Source organism: Haematobia irritans, chromosome 1 (genome assembly GCF_050003625.1).
Source record: "Haematobia irritans isolate KBUSLIRL chromosome 1, ASM5000362v1, whole genome shotgun sequence".
Classification (NCBI taxonomy): Eukaryota; Metazoa; Arthropoda; class Insecta; order Diptera; family Muscidae; genus Haematobia; species Haematobia irritans.
Genome location: NC_134397.1, coordinates 251,115,435 through 251,135,144, shown reverse-complemented (window position 1 = coordinate 251,135,144; position 19,710 = coordinate 251,115,435). Strand labels below are relative to the sequence as shown.

The window sequence follows — 19,710 nt, the reverse complement described above, 5'->3', positions numbered from 1 at the left end:
GCTGGAATTGACACAATACATTCTGCTTTTCCTAAAATAAGAGCAAAGTTTTTCAATAACAGTCGTGATGACTGGATTAAGTCTCCCCTTGTACGCTACCATCAGTCATTGGCTGATATAGCTTATAAAGCTTATCTTCGTGACAGGAATCAAGAGAATTGGTCAAATTATTGTAGGGCCAGAAATCGGGCAAAAGCCGTCAAAAGGAGGTTAAAGAGGAATTGTCATGCCGCTATGTTTTATCGCTGTGGACACCCTAAGGAATTTTGGAACATAATTAGGGATAACGGCATAATTGGTGGTGAAGTATCCCCTATTCGCACAGATAATGTTAGTAGTGTCGATGACCTGAATGATGGATTTGTAAGTAACCAGTTAAATGTCGTGGGGGATTTTGGATCGTTTTTAACATCTTCACTTGGTGAAGCGGGATTTTCATTCAAATGTGTTACTATTGACGATGTCATCTGTGCTTTTTCGTCCGTTAAGTCTAATGCTTCTGGAAACGATGGATTTCCACTCCAATTCTACAAAATAGTAATACCACATATCGCCGACCACTTCCTTCATTTGGTCAATACCATTATCATGACTTCTAAGTTCCCTCGTGAGTGGAAAACGGCAAGAGTGTGTCCGATTAAGAAAAAGTCAAGTCCGAATTGTCATGAGTATAGCCCGATAGCGCTAATGCCTGTTTTATCTAAGGTATTCGAATATATTTTGAAAAAGCAACTTAATGATTATCTAGAATTTAATATGTTACTTTCTGATTGTCAATGTGGCTTCAGAAGTCATAGAAGCACAACAATGTTACTGCTTGGCCTAACTGATGCTATAAGGGGGAGTTTCACGCATGATAAAGTATGCGTTTTACTTTCATTAGACTTAGAAAAGGCCTTCGATCGCGTAGATCATTTCATATTGGTAAAAAAGCTTCACCAATACTTCGGTTTCGGCTTTAGTGCCTGCAAACTTATTGCTTCATACCTTACAGGTAGAAAGCAATATGTGCAGATCAATGGAGAAAGATCAAATATTTTGTCGGTAAGGAGTGGAGTCCCACAAGGCTCAATTCTTGGGCCTATGCTTTTCATACTTTTTCTTAATGATTTATTTGCGAATCTTGATATGTTTTGCTCCACTTTTTCGTACGCCGATGATGTTCAGTTGCTTTTTCGGGGGGATGTTAATAATTTAGATGTCTTACAAGCTAAGATTGATTTTGTAACTAATAGTTTATACAGTTGGATGTGTCTCAATAATCTTTCCGTCAATGGTTCTAAGACAAAAGCATTAATTTTTCATCTCATCCTGATATTGGACTAACTCTTTCTTATAATGGGTGTGATATTGAAGTCGTCCACCATTTAAAATGTTTGGGGGTTACCATTGACGATAGACTTTCATTTGATCTACATATAGACAATGTTATTAGTCAAACGAATTTGACTCTACGCCAATTGTACAACTCTGATTTGATGCTGCCTTTTTCATTCAAAAAGAGACTTGTACATGCTTTGGCAATGCCCAATATTCTATACGGCATTGAGGTTTTTTGTGGCACAAATGCTGGTAACATAAGGAAAGTTAAACTAGCAATTCATAGAATAGTCCGTTATCTACATTCATTGCGTCGATATGACCACATATCTCCTCATGTCCAGGATTTCCTGGGGTGCCCATTTTCGAGTTTTATTGACTTCAGATCACTTGTTCTTTTCCACAAAATTTTCAGTGCTCAGTCACCTCGATTTCTCGTGGACTTATTTTCATTTGGCCGATCGCGGCGAAATCAGATTGTTGTACCTCTTGCCAGAGGTCATATGGACAAGTCATTTCAGGCTAGAATCGCCAGATCTTATAACTGTCTCCCTACTAATTTAAAGGACTTCTCGATTTCTGATTCGACATATCGTAAAAGATTACTCGATCATCTTGGATCACCTGCATGAAGCTTATCCAAACTCGAGTTAGTAGTGCTACTTTGTTGTGCTTGTTTGAGTAAATAATATTTTCTTATTTTGTCTTTTTTCAATCATAATGGGAACTAAAAATGTTTTGTCATATTTCATTTTTTTATATATATTTTTTTTTATCATATTATTAATTATAATTGTCATATTTCATTTTTTGTCATATTATTAATTAATCTATTTTATACCTCATATATGTAATTATACTTTTTATATACTCGCATATATTTTTACATTGTCATAACTTCAATTATACTTTAGTCACGGTTAGTAGTCCATTGTAATTTACATAAATTGGCCGCTATGTGGCTTCAAATTACATAATGAAAATAAAATAAATAAATAAATAAAATATGTTGACTCATACAAAACCTTTACAAATAGTACTTTTGTTATCGTACAAGTTGATAAATAATTTTTATCTTTTCGGTTACTATATTCCAATCCATTATTCTTGAAATTTGGTACAATTTTAACCCAAAAAGTACACTTGTTTATTCTCGTTGGTACAATTTAAAAATTAGATTTTTCATCCTTGGATAGCAAGCAAAGAGCTCACTCATCAGAGAATAGAGAAAAGCATTTATAAATCTATGTGAAAAATTTATATTTTTCAATTTGGTAGTTTCTTAAATGTGTTTGTTGTATGAGATAATTAATAAAACCATATTAATATCGGGATTAGAATTATTACAATCAGCGTTGCCAATTTAGCTTTTTTCCCGCTAGATTTGGCTTTTTTTGAAGACGTTTAGCGGGGAAAAAATGCATTTAGCTTTTAGCTTTTTTTCTGGCTTTTTTTCATGACCCTTATAGTTAATTTTGGCTTTTTTATTTTCGACATGTTCCTATTGAAATATGGATAAAACTTCGTTTTTATCTAAGCCTTGCTGCCAGAATAAGGTTTTCCACATATTTCAATTCCTTATATAAACTGTCAGTAAATTATTAGGAATATTAGCATTTGACTCGTTTATCCTTTTTATGTTATTATAATTTGGTTATAATAGCATTTGTGAATTTCTCTTCTTCAATAGCTGATAAATTCTTTTTGTCCTTATAGTTAAGTGATTCAACTTAAAAATGGGTATTTTTTCATGAAAGAAGGTCAATTCTAAAAAATTCTTAAAATTAATGAAATAGTCTTTAAATTTGTGGAGTTTTTGTATCTTGACCACAAACCAAAATAGCGTTCAAAAATAGAAGAGTTTTTTCAACATTTTATTTTAAAAACGTATACATAGAATAATTTCTACTTAAAGTCGAGTCTGAATTTGGAAATTTAAGTTGTCGTTAGCACGTTTTTAAAGCACTGTGATAGCTCATGAAGAAAAAACTGAAAAAACGAATAAATTCAAATTTGACTCGGAATCAATACCAAAATCATTAGTGTACAAAATCTTTGGAACCGAACATAGAAATAATTAAGGAAATAAAGTTTTGAATGTGGTATTATTTTTTTTAACATCAAAAAAATGCAATGAAAAAATTCGTAGTGATAGGATCAAAACAAATCTGCTATATATTAATGGAATGGATTTACATTTACGAAAATTAGACAACAATAGGTTTGTATGGGAAATTTTCGAATAAAAGTTATTCAATATAAACTTGCAAGACAGTTAGAATGGGTTTTATTCTCTTGGGTAAAATTAGGAGAAGTGTACACGTTCACGAATTTATCATTAATTCAGTTAAAATGAAATATATTGATATTTTCTTAAGCAGTTCTATGTGACATTGTGCAATGTATCGCACATTGGACTTGTTGATGATTAACCAACTGACAATTGCAAGTTTACTGGGAAAATGTTTTTACTAGGAAATATAAACGAAGGACTTCCAGTAAAAATTTGTGATAGTAATCAAAATGTATCGAGTATGCAAACAGAGCTAATATGACTTAAATTTTCTTTCAGTCTCACAGAAATTGAACTAAAACGAATACAATTAAAATAATATGCATTTTAAGTGAAATAAAGCCTTTAATTTTGTTAAATTTCAATCAAAAATGTGACTTTTGATACAAAACATTTTAGCTTTTTTTCTAGCTATTTTTTAAAATTTTTTAGCTTTTTTTGGCTAGTTTTTTGGACAAATCTAGCGGTTTTTTGTGAAACAATTCTGGCAACGCTGATTAAAATTCTAATTAACTAGAATATATGTCACTGTGCAAAAAGTTGTCAAAATGCTTGCTAGACCCTGGACTACTCAAATTTAAAATCGTTATACATTTACAAAACTGAGTATAGGATTTTCGACACAAAAATGTTACATGTTCCCCGTCCAAAAATAGCATTTTGATCATATTCCTTCTCTGTGTGTACTTAACAAAATATCTCCAAAATTGTTCCGGCAATTTTGATGCAATAATTCTGTCAATTTCAATGTATTTTTTTTTTTTTTTGTCAATACACCAATAAATTTGTTTTATAGACTCCAACAAATCACATACAAATTTTTTCGTTCAAATTCAAAAATATTTGTTAAGGATTAAACGTAACGTTCAACAACAAATATTTTGTACTGTTGGATGCTCAACAAATTGCTTACAAATTATGTTATTGAGAACACAAATTATTTGTTGCCTTCTGATGGTAACGATTGCTAACAACTTTGTAATAATGGTTATTAAAACTACAAATTAGTTTGTTGCAGGAAAATTAACAAATTTTGTTATTAGTTTTCCAACAAAAGTTATTGGTTCTCAAACTTATTTTTATCTGTGTACATTTAAATATCACTCGATCTGGACAGAATTTGATAGACTTCTACAAAATCTATAGACTCAAAATTTAAGTCGGCTAATGCACTAGGGTGGAACACAATGTTAGTAAAAAAATATGGGAAACATGTAAATCTAAATCGATTGATATATATGTATTACAAGTTTAGGAAAATTAGAGTAATTTTTACATCTTTTCGACTAAGCAGTGACGATTTTACAAGGAAAATGTATTTTCACCATTTTTGTCGAAATCAGAAAAACATATATATGGGACCTATATCTAAATCTGAACCGATTTCAACCAAATTTGGCACGTATAGCTACAATGCTAATTCTACTCCCTGTGCAAAATTTCAACTAAATCGGAGTAAAAAATTGGCCTCTGTGGTCATATGAGTGTAAATCGGGCGAAAGCTATATTTGGGAGCTATATATAAATCTGAACCGCTTTCAATCAAATTTGGCACGTATAGCTACAATGCTAAATCTACTCCCTGTGCAAAATTTCAACCAAATTGGGGTAAAACTTTGGCTTTTATGACCATATTAGTCCATATCGGGCGAAAGATATATATGGGAGCTATATCTAAATCTGAACCGATTTCAATCAAATTTTGACACTTGACTATACGACTAAGTGTTATGTTTGTACAAAATTTCAAGCAAATCGGTATAAAACTCTGGCTGCTTGGTTCATATTAGTGCATATCGGGCGAAAGATATATATGGGAGCTATATCTAAATCTGAACCGATTTCAATCAACTTTTGCACACCTAACTGCACTACTAATTGTACTCCTAGTGCAAAATTCAAACAAATTGGGCAAAACTGTGGCTTCTAGGACCATATTAGTCCACATCGGGCGAAAGATATATATGGGAGCTATATCTAAATCTGAATCGATTTCATCCAAATTTGGCACGCATAACTACAATGCTACATCTACTCCCTGTGCGAAATTTCAACCAAATTGGGCCAAAACTCTGGCTTTTAGGACCATATTAGACCATATCGGGCGAAAGATATATATGGGAGCTATATCTAAATCTGAACCGATTTCAATCAAATTTTGCACACTTGACTATACGACTAAGTGTTATGTCTGTACAAAATTTCAAGCAAATCGGTATAAAACTCTGGCTGCTTGGTTCATATTAGTGCATATCGGGCGAAAGATATAAATGGGAGCTATATCTAAATCTGAACCGATTTCTTCCAAAATCAATAGGGTTCTATTCTGACCCAAACTAGGAAAATATGTCAAATTTGAAGGCGATTGGACTTAAACTGCGACCTAGACTTTGATCACGAAAATGTGTTCACAGACAGACAGACTGATGGACATGGTTATATCGACTCAGGGACCCACCCTGAGCATTATTGCCAAAGACACCATGTATCTATCTCGTATCCTTCTGGGTGTTACAAACATATGCACTAACTTATAATACCCTGTTCCACAGTGTGGCGCAGGGTATAATAAAGTTTTAACAAAATTTTCTATAAATTTAAAATTATGACAAAATTTTATTCTCTTTAAAAATAAAGTTTTAACAAAATTTTCTATAAAGATAAAATTTTGAAAAAATTGTATTCTCTTTAAAAATAAAGTTTTAACAAAATTTTCTATTGAAATAAAATTTTGAGAAAATTTTCTGCAGAAATAAAATTTTGAGAAAATTTTTTATAGAAATAAAATATTGACAAAATTTTCTATAGAAATAAAATGTTGACAAAATTGTCTATGGAAATAAGATTTGACAAAATTTTCTATAGAAATAAAATTTTGACAAAATTTTCTATATAAATAAAATTTTCACAAAATTTTCTATATAAATATAATTTTGACAAAATTTTCTATAGAAATAAAATTTCGTCAAAATGTTATTCTCTTTTTGAAAATAAAATTTTGACAAAATTTTCTATAGAAATAAAATTTTGACATTTTCTATAGAAATAAAATTTTGACAAGATTTTCTTTAGAAATAAAATTTTGACAAAATTTTCTATAGAAATAAAATTTTGACAAGATTTTCTTTAGAAATAAAATTTTGACAAAATTTTCTATAGAAATAAAATTTTAACAAAATTTTCTATAGAAATAAAATTTTGACAAAACTTTCTATAGAAATAAAATTTTGACAAAATTTTCTATATAAATATAATTTTGACAAAAGCTTTTTTAGAAATAAAATTTTGACAAAATTGTCTATAGAAATAAAGTTTTGATAAAATATTCTCTAAAAATAAAAGTTTGATAAAATATTCTCTAAAAATAAAAGTTTTACGAAAGTTTCCATGAAAATAAAATTTCGACAAAATTTCCCGTAAAAATCAAAGATATCGAAATATTATTCTCTAACAGCAGTCTTTTTGTAATCGAAATGTTTTTCACGTCTTTTACAAATTTTGATATGCACGGTGAAATGTCAAAATGTAAACAAACTATTGACGCAGTTTATATTGGTACTCAGATCGTATGCCGGACATGTGCATCCCCAATGTGGTTGGTTTTCATATCAAATCACATCGAATGTTTGAAATATCGCAATAGCAAGTAAAATCGGTAGATATTTGATCTTTATCTTGATAGTGTTTGATGGCCACAACACCTAACAGTTGTATAATCTATCAGATCTGTAATATTTGCCCAGAATATTTGAATTTCATTTTTTTTTTTTTGCATTACAGTATGAGATTTGAATCCAAAGATGACAATATAGTATTTTTTGCACAATTTTCAATTAGCATTCTTCGTTTATCATATGAATGTTTAGTTGCACCCTTATTTGAAAAATAGCATTTTTTCCAATTCAAACTATTTTTGAAACGTTGCCAATTATTGATTGATAAAATATCGAAAACTTAAATCAATACGATACGAATAAACCGCTCATCTATGTGAGTCTCGTTTATTATTTGTTTATTTTGAATTTTTTCATTCATTTAGCTGGACTGCATGACTTAATCATTAAATAATGCCTGCTCCATGGTTTATGCATGTCGGGCACGTATCACTCCCATAGTGACGGACTCGATGGTATGGATTGTGAATGCATTGGGCATGGGCAGAGCACACATTCATTTGCCCGCATATTCGATGGCTCGATGGATGGATTGAAGGTTGGATTAATGCAATAGTTATTGCCAATTTGGGTTGATGAACATTTAGTTTTTTACCGATAAGGAGGATTATGTTCAAATCAATTTGATCCAAAGTAAATAAAAATTTTTTTGGTTTATGCAAAATGTCTACAAAAATGCTATCAACGTTTAAAACATTGGCTAAATGGGATTGCGTATTGGCAGATACAGGAAGTTTAGCAGGTGAAATCGAAAGGTGTTAAATATGTTTTATTATCACTTATAATTTTGCAAGCTCCACTTGGATATGTTCTATCATAAAAGTTAACAAATACTTTATATTATATATATTTTTTTTGGGAAATAAGTAGCTAAGTGACTGTGGTGAATTATTAAGGTTAAAAGATACTACATACAAAGAAAAAAATTCGTTAGCTCCAAATCGAAATTGTAGAAAGACGAAATTCTTTTTGGTCCTTTAATATAAATGGAAAAAAAATATTTCCAAATAATAAAAAAAATCTTTTTTGTTAAATTTAGTTCGGGAAAAATATAAAATTTTATGTAAATATATTTGCAAACTTCACACTCGATATAGATTTTTGTTTTGTTATACACTGAAAAATGTTGTCGTAAGCTCAAAGGTTTATTGTCCTTTAAGTACGAATGCAGTTTTTTATAGAATATTTCTCCGAAATATTATTCGTATAGATAGTTTCGTTGAAATTTTATTTTCATAGAAAATTTTGTCAAAATTTTATTTTTATAGAAAATTTCTTCAAAATGTTTTTCTATAGAAAATTTTGTCAAAATTTGTTTTCTATAGAAAATTTTGTCAAAATTTTTCCTTCTATGGAAAATTTTGTCAAAATTGTATTTTTATAGAAAATTTTGTCAAGATTTTATTTTTATAGAAAATTTTGTGAAAATTTTTCCTTCTATGGAAAATTTTGTTAAAATTTTATTTTTATAGAAAATTTTGTCAAAATTTTATTTTTATAAAAAATTTTGTCAAAATTTTATTTTTATAGAAAATTTTTGTCAAAATATTAAATTATAGTTTTAAAACTTTGTCGAAATTTTATATTTATAGGAAATTTCGTCAAAGATCAATTTCCTTAAAAATTAATTTTCATAGAAAATGTTGTATAAATTTAATTTTTATACAATTTCATAGAATTTATATTTGCATAGAAAATTTTACATCTACAAAAAAAAAAAAAAATCATAGAAATCTTATTTTCGTAGAAAAATTTCGTCGAAATTTTATCTTTATAGAAAGTTTCGTCGAAATTGTAGCTTTATAGAAATTTTCGTCGAAATTTGATCTATAAAGAAAATTTTATTTTTATGGAATAAAAATTCGTCGAAATTTTATTTTTATTGAAAATTTTCGTCAAAAATTAATTTCCTTAAAATTAAATTTTCATAGAAAATGTTGTATAAATTTTATCTTTATACAATTTCATAGAATTTATATTTCTATAGAAAATTTTACATCTACCAAAAATTCATATAGATCTTACTTTTATAGAAAATTTTGTTTACATTTTATTTTTTATAGAAAATTTTGTCTACATTTTATTTTTTATAAAAAATTTTGTCTAAATTTTATTTTTTATAGAACATTTTGTCAAAATTGTATTTTTATAGATAGAAACGGTTATCAAAATTTTATTTTTATAGAAAATTTTGTCAAAATTTTATTTTTTTTAGAAAATTTTGTAAAATTTTTATTTGTATAGAAAATTTTGTAAAATTTTTATTTGTATAGAAAATTTTGTAAAATTTTTCGAAATTGTATTTTCAAAGAAAATTTTGTCAAAAGTGAATTTCCTTAATATTTTATATCATAGAAAATGTTGTATAAATTTTATTTTTATACAATTACATAGAATTTGAATTTTTATAGAAAATTTTACATCTACCAAAAATTTCGTCTAAATTTAATTTTTTTTTTCGAAATTTTATCTTTATAGAAAATCTTATTTTTATGGAAAATTTTAATTTTATTTTCATATAAAATTTTGGCGCAATTTTATTTTTATATCAAATTGTGGCGCAATTTTATTTTTATAGAAATCTTATTTTTGTAGAAAAATTTTGTCGAAATTTTATTTTTACAGAAAATGTTGGCGCAATTTTATTTTTATTGAAATTTTTTCAAAATTTTCGAAATTTTATTTTTAAAGAAAATTTTGTCAAAAGTGAATTTCCTTAACATTTTATATCATAGAAAATGTATAAATTTTACTTTTATACAATTACATAGAATTTAAATTTTTATAAACAATTTTATATCTACCAACAATTTCGTCAAAATTTTATTTTTATACAAAATTTTGTCGAAATTTTATCTTTATAGAAAATCTTATTTTTATGGAAAATTTCGTCTAAATTTTATTTTCATATAAAATTTCAGCGCAATTTCATTTTTATATCATTATTGTGGCGCAATTTTATTTTTATAGAAAATTTCATCTAAATTTTATTTTTATAGAAATAGTGATGAAATTTTACTTTTATAGAAAAGTTCGTGGATTATTTTATTTTTACACAATTTTCGGCGAAATTTTAGTTTTTATAGAAAATTTATCAATATTTTATATTTATAGAAAATTTTTTAGAAATTTTAGTTTTCTAGAAGATTTTGTCGAAATTTTATTTTTATAGAAAATTTCGATGAAATTTAATTTTTATAAAAATTACGTCGAAAATTTGTTTGTATGGAGAAAAAAACTTGTCGAAATTTTATTTTTATAGAAACTGTTGACGAAATCTTAGTTTTATAGAAAAATTTGTGGATTATTTTATTTTTACAAAATTTTCGGCGAAATTTTATTTTTATAGAAAATTTATCGATATTTTATATTTATACAAAATTTCGTATAAATTTTATTTTCTATTAAACAAATTTCGATGAAATTTAATTTTTATAAAAATTATTTCGAAAATGTGTTTGTATGGCAAATTTTAACAAAATGTTGCCGAAATTTTATTTTGGTAGAAGATTTCATCGAGATTTTATTTTTATAGAATATAATGACGAATTTTTACTTTTACAGAAAAGTTCGTGGATTATTTTATTTTTACACAATTTTCGGCGAAATATTTGTTTTTTTTTTTAAAACTGCGTCGGAAATTTGTTTGTATGGAAAAATTAAAAAAAAATTTTTTTTTGGCAAAATTTTATTTTTATAGAAACTGTTGACGAAATATTAGTTTTATAGGAAAGTTAGTGGATTATTTTACTGTTGCACAATTTTTCTCGAAATTTTATTTTTTTTTATAGAAAATTTATCGATATTTTGTATTTGTAGAAAATTTTGTCGAAATTTTAGTTTTATAGAAAATTTCGATTAAATTTAATTTTTATTAAAAATTTTTTCGAAATATTCTTTTTATAGAAACTGTTGACGAAATCTTAGTTTTATAGAAAAATTAATGGATTATTTTATTTTTACACAATTTTCGGCGAAATTTTATTTTTATAGAATTTATCGATATTTTATACTTATACAAAATTTCGTATAAATTTTATTTTTATTTTCTATAAAACATTTTGTATAAATTTTTTTCTAGAAAATTCAGTCAAAATTTTATTTTTATAGAAATTTTCCAACCATCTTGCAATCTATAGGGCTCTGGAAAAATAAATTTGACAAACATAAATTTTCAGAGCTGTGGAGTCGAGCCTGTTTTGCTCGACATCGGCTCCGAATCCGACACCAGCATTTCTCACCAGCCTTGATTACGTCTCCGTGGTCGATTCCCAATTATGTAACTATATCTCATTTTAATAGTACTCCAAGGTAATTCTATGGTGGATGGTTCCAAATGGACCGACATACGATTTTATATGTCCTAATTTTCAAATTTGGCACGAATTGCACACCGATAAATCTCAGCATTTTAGGGGTCTAAAAGAACACTATATTTCAAATTTCAGGCCAAATTTTGTCGATTTTTTTTTATAGAAAATTTCGTTAAAATTTTATTTTTATAGAAAATTTCGTTGAAATTTTATTTTTATAGAAAATTTTGTCAAAATTTTATTGTCACATGCAATTTTGAATAAATTTTATCTTTATGGAAAATATCATCCAAAATAAATTTTTAGAAATAATTTTTCGATTAAAAAAAATAAAATTTCGATTGAATTAAATTTTTTAAAAATTTTTTCGAAATTTTCTTTTTATAGAAACTATTGACGAAATCTTAGTTTTATGGAGAAATTAATGGATTATTTTATTTTTACACAATTTTCGGCGATTTTTTTACAGAAAATTTATCGATATTTTGTATTTATAGAAAATTTTATCAAAATTTTAGTTTTATAGAAAATTTCGATTAAATTTAATTTTTATAAAAATTTTGTCGAAATATTCTTTTTATAGAAACTGTTGACGAAATCTTAGTTTTATTGAAAAATTTTTGGATTATTTTATTTTTATACAATTTTTCTCGAAATTTTAGTTTTTATTGAAAATTTATCGATATTTTATATTTATACAAAATGTCGTATAAATTTTATTTTCTATAAAACAAATTTCGATGAAATTTAATTTTTATAAAAATTACTTCGAAAATGTGTCTGTATGGTAAATTTTAACAAAATGTTGTCGACATTTTATTTTTGTAGAAAATTTCATCGAGATTTTATTTTTATAGAAAATAGTGACGAATGTTTACTTTTATAGAAAAGTTCGTGGATTATTTTATTTTTACACAATTTTCGGCTAAATTTTAGTTTTTTAGTTTATCAATATTTTATATTTATAGAAAATTTTGTAGAAATTTAATTTTATAGAAAATGTTCTCGAAATTTTATTTTTATAGAAAATTTTGTTGAAATTTTATTTCAACAAAATAAATTTTTATAAATAATTTTGTATTTATATAAATGTCACCAAAATTTTATTTTTATAGATAATTTTGCCAAAAATTTATTTTTATAGAAATAAAAATAAATTTTTGACAATTTTATCTTTATTTGACTAATTTTCTGCTAAAATATTTTGTACAGTGTACTCATCTAATAGCTTTTCACTTGGCCACTCATTTAATGTAAAAAGTGATTGCTAACAAAGACAGGAATGAAACAATGTATCATTAACTGTCATGGGCCGCATACGTAGTACAAATAAGGAAGTTGAAATATATTTCTGAGACGATGTAATAAATTAAAGACAAAAGCATTGTAGCTTAGAAGAAAAACAAAACAATACTACAGCAAAACAATTAGCAAGATTACGAGCTACATATATTGCTCATCTTCAAATACGTGACAATTTTCTCAATTAATTTTTAGTATTTTATTTGGGTTAAAAATAATGCAACTAATTCGTATGCTTTTAGCATTTATGCGTATGAACAAAGATGAGAAGATAAGGAGACATAGATAGTAGACAACATGAAATCATTACTCGTCCAATTCTTACCTTTTCGCAGGCAAATAGAACAGGAGCCGTTGCCAGACCCAATCTTAAGTCAGCTGCTGCAGGTTTACCCAGCGTTTCGGTGGATGACACAAAATCCAACATATCGTCGACCAATTGAAAAGCTAAACCAACATTACGTCCATATTGGAATGCCAATTCCTTAACATCTTCGTCGGCATCAGCAATAACAGCGGTCTGGAAATAAACAAAAGAACACACAGAGAGAACAGAATATTTATAGAATATATATAATAATATAGTTATAATATAGTTGATAGACGATATTGTTCATTAAACCTCTCAGCTTTTTTATAAAGTTGTCAAATAGAAAATAAATATAAAAATACAAATAAAATTTTGCAAAAATTTTCTACAAAAATACTATTTTGACGAAATTTTTTATAGAAAAAAAATTTGACAAAATTTTCTATAGAAAAACAAATTTGACAAATTTTTCTATAGAAATAAAAATATGCAACAATTTTTATATATAAATAAAATTTTGAGAAAATGTTATATAGAAATAACATTTTGACAAAATTTTATATATAAATAAAATTTTGACAAAATTTTCTATGGAAATGAGATTTTGACAAAAATATTCTATAGAAATAAACTTTTGACAAAATTTTCTATAGAAAAAAATTTTGACAAAAATTTTCTATAGAAAAAAATTTTGACAAAAATTTTCTATAGAAAAAAAAAATTGACAAAATTTTCTATAGATATACAATTTTTGACAAAATTTTCTATAGATACAAAATTTTGACAAAATTTTCTATGGAAATAAGATTTTGACAAAAATATTCTATAGAACAAAACTTTTGACAAAATTTTCCATAGAAAAAAATTTTGACAAAAATTTTCTATAGAAAAAAAAATTGACAAAATTTTCTATAGATATACAATTTTGACAAAATTTACTATAAAAATAAAATTTTGACAAAATTTTCTATAAAAATATAATTTTGACAAAATTTTCTACGGAAATAAGGTTTTGACAAAAATATTCTATAGAAATAAACTTTTTTTGACAAAATTTTCCATAGAAAAAAATTTTGACAAAAATTTTCTATAGAAAAAAAATTGACAAAATTTTCTATAGATATACAATTTTGACAAAATTTTCTATGGAAATAAGATTTTGACAAAAATATTCTATAGAAATAAACTTTTGACAAAATTTTCCATAGAAAAAAATTTTGACAAAAATTGTCTATAGAAAAAAAATTGACAAAATTTTCTATAGATATACAATTTTGACAAAATTTTCTATAGAAATAAGATTTTGACAAAAATATTCTATAGAAATAAACTTTTGACCAAATTTTCCATAGAAAAAAATTTTGACAAAAATTTTCTATAGAAAAAAAATTTACAAAATTTTCTATAGATATACAATTTTGACAAAATTTTCTATGGAAATAAGATTTTGACAAAAATATTCTATAGAAATAAACTTTTGACAAAATTTTCCATAGAAAAAAATTTTGACAAAAATTTTCTATAGAAAAAAAATTGACAAAATTTTCTATAGATATACAATTTTGACAAAATTTTCTATAGATACAAAATTTTCTATGGAAATAAGATTTTGACAAAAATATTCTAGAGAAATAAACTTTTGACAAAATTTTCCATAGAAAAAAATTTTGACAAAAATTTTCTATAGAAAAAAAATTGACAAAATTTTCTATAGATATACAATTTTGACAAAATTTACGATATAAAGAAAATTTTGACAAAATTTTCTATTAAAATATAATTTTGACAAAATTTACTATAAAAAAAAATTTTGACAAAATTTTCTATAAAAATAAAATTTTGACAAAATTTTCTATAAAAATAAAATTTTGACAAAATTTTCTATAGAAATAAAATTTTGGCAAAATTTTCTGTCGATATAAAATTTTTCAAAAATTTACCTAGAAATAAAATTTTTCAAAAATTTTCTATACAAATAAAATTTTCAAAAAATTGTCTATCGATATAAAATTTTGACAAAATTGACAGATATTTTCCCAAGCAGATCTGTTCAACAAGATAAATTTAAAGATTTTACCTATGAAGACTATATCAGATTCAGGATTTATAAGAACCATTTTTGTTTGAGGTTTAGAGGAATCATTAATATCTCTTGAAAGTGTGCAATAAAATGATGAAATAATGCCTTGATTTGAAATCTAAAATCTGTAGATTTTTTCCTCCATTATTTAAATGATTACGAGAAGTAATATCTGGAAATTGACACTCAAGCAATTTTTATGATCAGTGCGCCTTCTATACCCTTAAGAAGTGAAATCGGTCTATATGGAGGCCGAATAAAAACTACGGTTTCTAGAAACCCAATGAGTGATATCTGGAGATCGGTCTTATGGGGGCTATACTAAAGCATGGACCGATACTCACCGTTTTCGGCAAACCTCTTTATGGTCCTAAAATAATTCATAATTTCGAATTTCATGCAAATTTGATAGAACCTAAGGTTTCTAGAATCCCAAACAATAAAATCATTTCATGCACACCTATTTATAGTCCTAAACAACCTCCAGATTTCCAATTTCAGGCAAATTGGACAACAACTACGGTTTCAATAAGCCCAAGAAGTAAAATCGAAAGATCGGTCTATATGGGGGATACACCAAAACATCGACAAATACACGTCATTTTCGGCACACGTATTTGTGGTCCTACAATAGCTCTAGATTTTCAATTTTAGGCAAATTGGATAAAAACTACGGTATACAAGCCCAAGAAGTAAAATTTGGAGATCGGTCTATATGACCGATACTCACCATTTTTGACACACATCTTTATGGTTGTAAAATTTCTTGCAAATTGGATAAAAACTACGGATTCCAGAAGCCCAAGAAGTAAAATCTGGAGATCGGTCTATTTGGGTCTATATCAAAACATACTCACCTTTTTGACACACCTCTTTATGGTTCTAAATTCCAATTTCAGGCAAATTGGATAAAAACTACGGATTCTATAAGTCCAAGACCCCAAATCGCGAGGTCGGTTTATATGGGGACTATAAAAAACCTGGACCGATATAGCCCATCTTCCAACTTGACCTGTCTGCAGACAAAAGACGAGTTTGTGCAAAATTTCAGCACGATTGCTTCATTATTGAAAACTGTAGAACATATATACTTTATATAGTCGGAAATCGATATTTCGATGTGTTACAAATGGAATGACAAACTTATTATACCCCCGTCACCATTCTATGGTGGTGAGTATAAAAATAGTGAGCAACTTTTCCATAAAAATAAAATTTTGCAATAATTTTCTACCAATTTTCTATAAAAATAAAATTTTGCAAAATTTTTCTATAGAAATAAAATTTTGCAAATATTTTCTATAGAAATAAAATGTTGGCAAAATTTTCTATAGAGATAAAATTCTGACAAAATTTTCTGTAGAGATAAAATTCTGACAAAATTTTCTCTTTAATTAAAATTTTACAAAAATTTTCTTTAGAAATAAAATTTTGATAAAATTTTCTATCGAAATAAAATTTTACCAAATTTTCTAACGAAATAAAATTTTGCAACAATTTCTTATACAACTAAAATTTTAACAAAATTTTCTATAGAAATAAAATGTTGACCAAATTTTCTATAGAAATAAAATTTTGAGAAAATTTTCTATAAAAATAAAATTTTGACAAAAATTTCTCAAATTGCGACAACATTTTCTATAAAAAAACATTGTGCAAAAATTCTATAACAATAAAATTTTGAAAAAAAAATCAATAGAAATAAAATTTTGATAAAATTTTCTATAACAATAAAATTTTGAAGAAATGTTCTATAGACATAAAATTTTGCAAAAATTTTCTATAGAAAAAAAATTTACAAAATTTTCTATAGAAATAAAATTTTGCAAAAATTTTCCACAGAAATAAAATGTTGACAAAATTGTCTATAGACGTAAAATTTTGCAAAAATTTTCCATAGAAAGAAAATTTTGCAAAAAATTTTCTATAGAAATAAAATTTTGACAAAATTCTCTATAGAAATAACATTTTGAGAATTTTTTTATAGAAATAAAATTTTGACAAATTTTGAAAAAAAACTTCTCAAATTGCGAGAACATTTTCTGTAGCAAAAAACAAAAAAAAAAAAAAAACAATGTGCACAAATGTTCTAAGAAATAAAATTTTGACAACATTTTCTCAGAAATAAAATTTTGCCAAATTGTCTATAGAAATAAAATTTTGAGAAATTTTTCTATAAAAATAAAATTTTGAAGAAATGTTCTATAGAAATAAAATTTTCTATAGACATAAAATTTTGCAAAATTTCTATAGAAATACAACATTGACAAAATTTTCTATAGACATAAAATTTTGCAAAAATTTTCTATAGAAATAAAATTTTGACAAAATTCTCTATAGAAATAAAATTTTGAGAAATTTTTTACAGAAATAAAATTTTGAAGAAATGTTCTATAGAAATTAAATTTTGACAAAATTTTCTAAAGAAAAAAAATTTTTACAAAAATTTCGCAAATTACGACAACATTTTCTATAGAAAAAAAACCATGTGCAAAAATTTTCTAAGAAATAAAATTTTGACAAGATTTTCTATGAAACAAAATTTCGACAAAATTTACCATAGAAATAAAATTTTGAGAAATTTTTCTATAAAAATTAAATTTCGAAAAAATAAAATTTTCTATAGACAAAAAATTTTGCAAAAAAAAATTCTATAGAAATAAAATTTTTGTTTGTTATTGTTGGCTTCTCTTCAATCGTTATTGTTGTTTTTGATTTCAGCTTAAAGCCATGCATTGACTAAACTACAAGTGTAGCTTAAGCAACAGAGGAAAAGTATGCTTGTCAAATTTATTTGGGCAAAGCCCTATAGACTGCAAGATGGTTAGATGTACAGCTGTTTCGGAATTACCACATTCCTCATCAGCATCCTCTACTTGCAGCAAAACTATCAACCAATTATCAGAATATATTCGGGTAATTCACTCAAGTAGAGGATGCTGATGAGGAATGTGGTAATTCCGAAACAACCAGTCTATAGGGCTTTGCCCAAATAAATTTGACAAGCATACTTTTCCTCTGTTGGTTAAGCTACACTTGTAGTTTAGTCAATGCATGGCTTTAAGCTGAGATCAAAAACAACAATAACGAAATAAAATTTTGCAAAAATTTAGTATAGAAATAAAATTTTGACAAAATTTTCCATAGAAATAAAATTTTTACAAAATTTTGTCATAAAAATAAAATTTTTCAAAAATTTTATTTCTAAAAAAATTTTTTAAAAATTTTATTTCTAAAAAAATTTTTTAAAAATTTTCTATAGAAATACAATTTTTCAAAAATTTTCTATAGAAATAAAATTTTGCAAAAAAGTTTCTATAAAAATAAAATTTTGACAAAATTTTCTATAGAAATAAAATTGTTCATAAATTTTCTATAGAAATAAAATTTTTCAAAAATTTTTTAGAAATAAAATTTTGCAAAAAATTGTCTATAAATATAAAATTTTGACAAAATTTTCTATAGAAATAAAATTTTGCAAAAATTTTCTATAGGAATAAAAATTTTCTACTGAAATAAGAATTTGCAAAAATTTTCTTTACAAATAAAATTTTCTATCGATATAAAATTTTAACAAAATTTTCTATGGAAATAAAATTTTGCAAAAATTTTCTATAGAAGTAAAATTTTGCAAAAATTTTCTATAGAAATAAAATTTGACAAAAATTTTTATAGAAATAAAATTTGGACAAAATTTCCTATAGAAATAGAATTTTAACAAAATTTTCTGTAGAAAAAAAATTTTGACAAAATATTCTATAGAAATAAAATTTTTTTATAGAAATAAAATTTTGAGAAAAATTTTTATAGTAATAACATTTTGGAAAAATTTTCTGTAGAAATAAAATTTTGACAAAATTTTCTATAGAAATAAAATTTTGCAATAATTTTCTATAAATATTAAATTTTGCAAAAATTTTCTATAGAAATAAAATTTTAACTAAATTTTCTATACAAATAAAATTTTGACAAAAATTTTCTATAGAAATAAAATTTTGACAAAATTTTCTATTATTGACTTCAAATTCCACACTGTTTTCCCTTTCAACCTTGAACATTAGTTTGACTATTGACCTAACATTAAATGCGAATCTTTCTGGGTTAAAACGCATTTTTTTGTGCAGTCTGTTATTACATTAGAATCAGGTAATGCATGAATGGTTATAACATCCGTTGTAACATTGGCAGATGAGGGTTCATGGTTATACTTACCGCTTTGAGTGTGTTGGCTATCAGTGATGCCGTCTTCCTGTATGTCTTTGTCAAATAGTGGGCGAATCGTTCATTTTCGGTTTCCCTTGAGCCCAATTGCATGAATTCACCTTGTACCAAATCTCTTAAATTCTGAAAAAGAGAAGCAACAGCAAAAACACAAAATATTTTAATTTAATTTAAAATGTCATGAAAATGGAAAAAAT

The 19,710-nt window shown here is 25.4% G+C and overlaps 1 protein-coding gene across 1 annotated transcript in view; it reads right to left on the bottom strand.

The window, feature by feature from the left end:
• qless (decaprenyl diphosphate synthase subunit 1 qless) overlaps positions 1-19,710 on the bottom strand; it is a 163,969-nt gene that overhangs the window by 3,777 nt on the left and 140,482 nt on the right. The window contains exons 6-7 of the mRNA XM_075289232.1: positions 19,505-19,636; positions 13,228-13,422 (exon numbers count right to left, since the gene is read on the bottom strand). Of these exons, the coding sequence (XP_075145347.1) occupies positions 13,228-13,422; positions 19,505-19,636 (327 nt within the window). The remainder of the gene's footprint in view (positions 1-13,227; positions 13,423-19,504; positions 19,637-19,710) is intronic.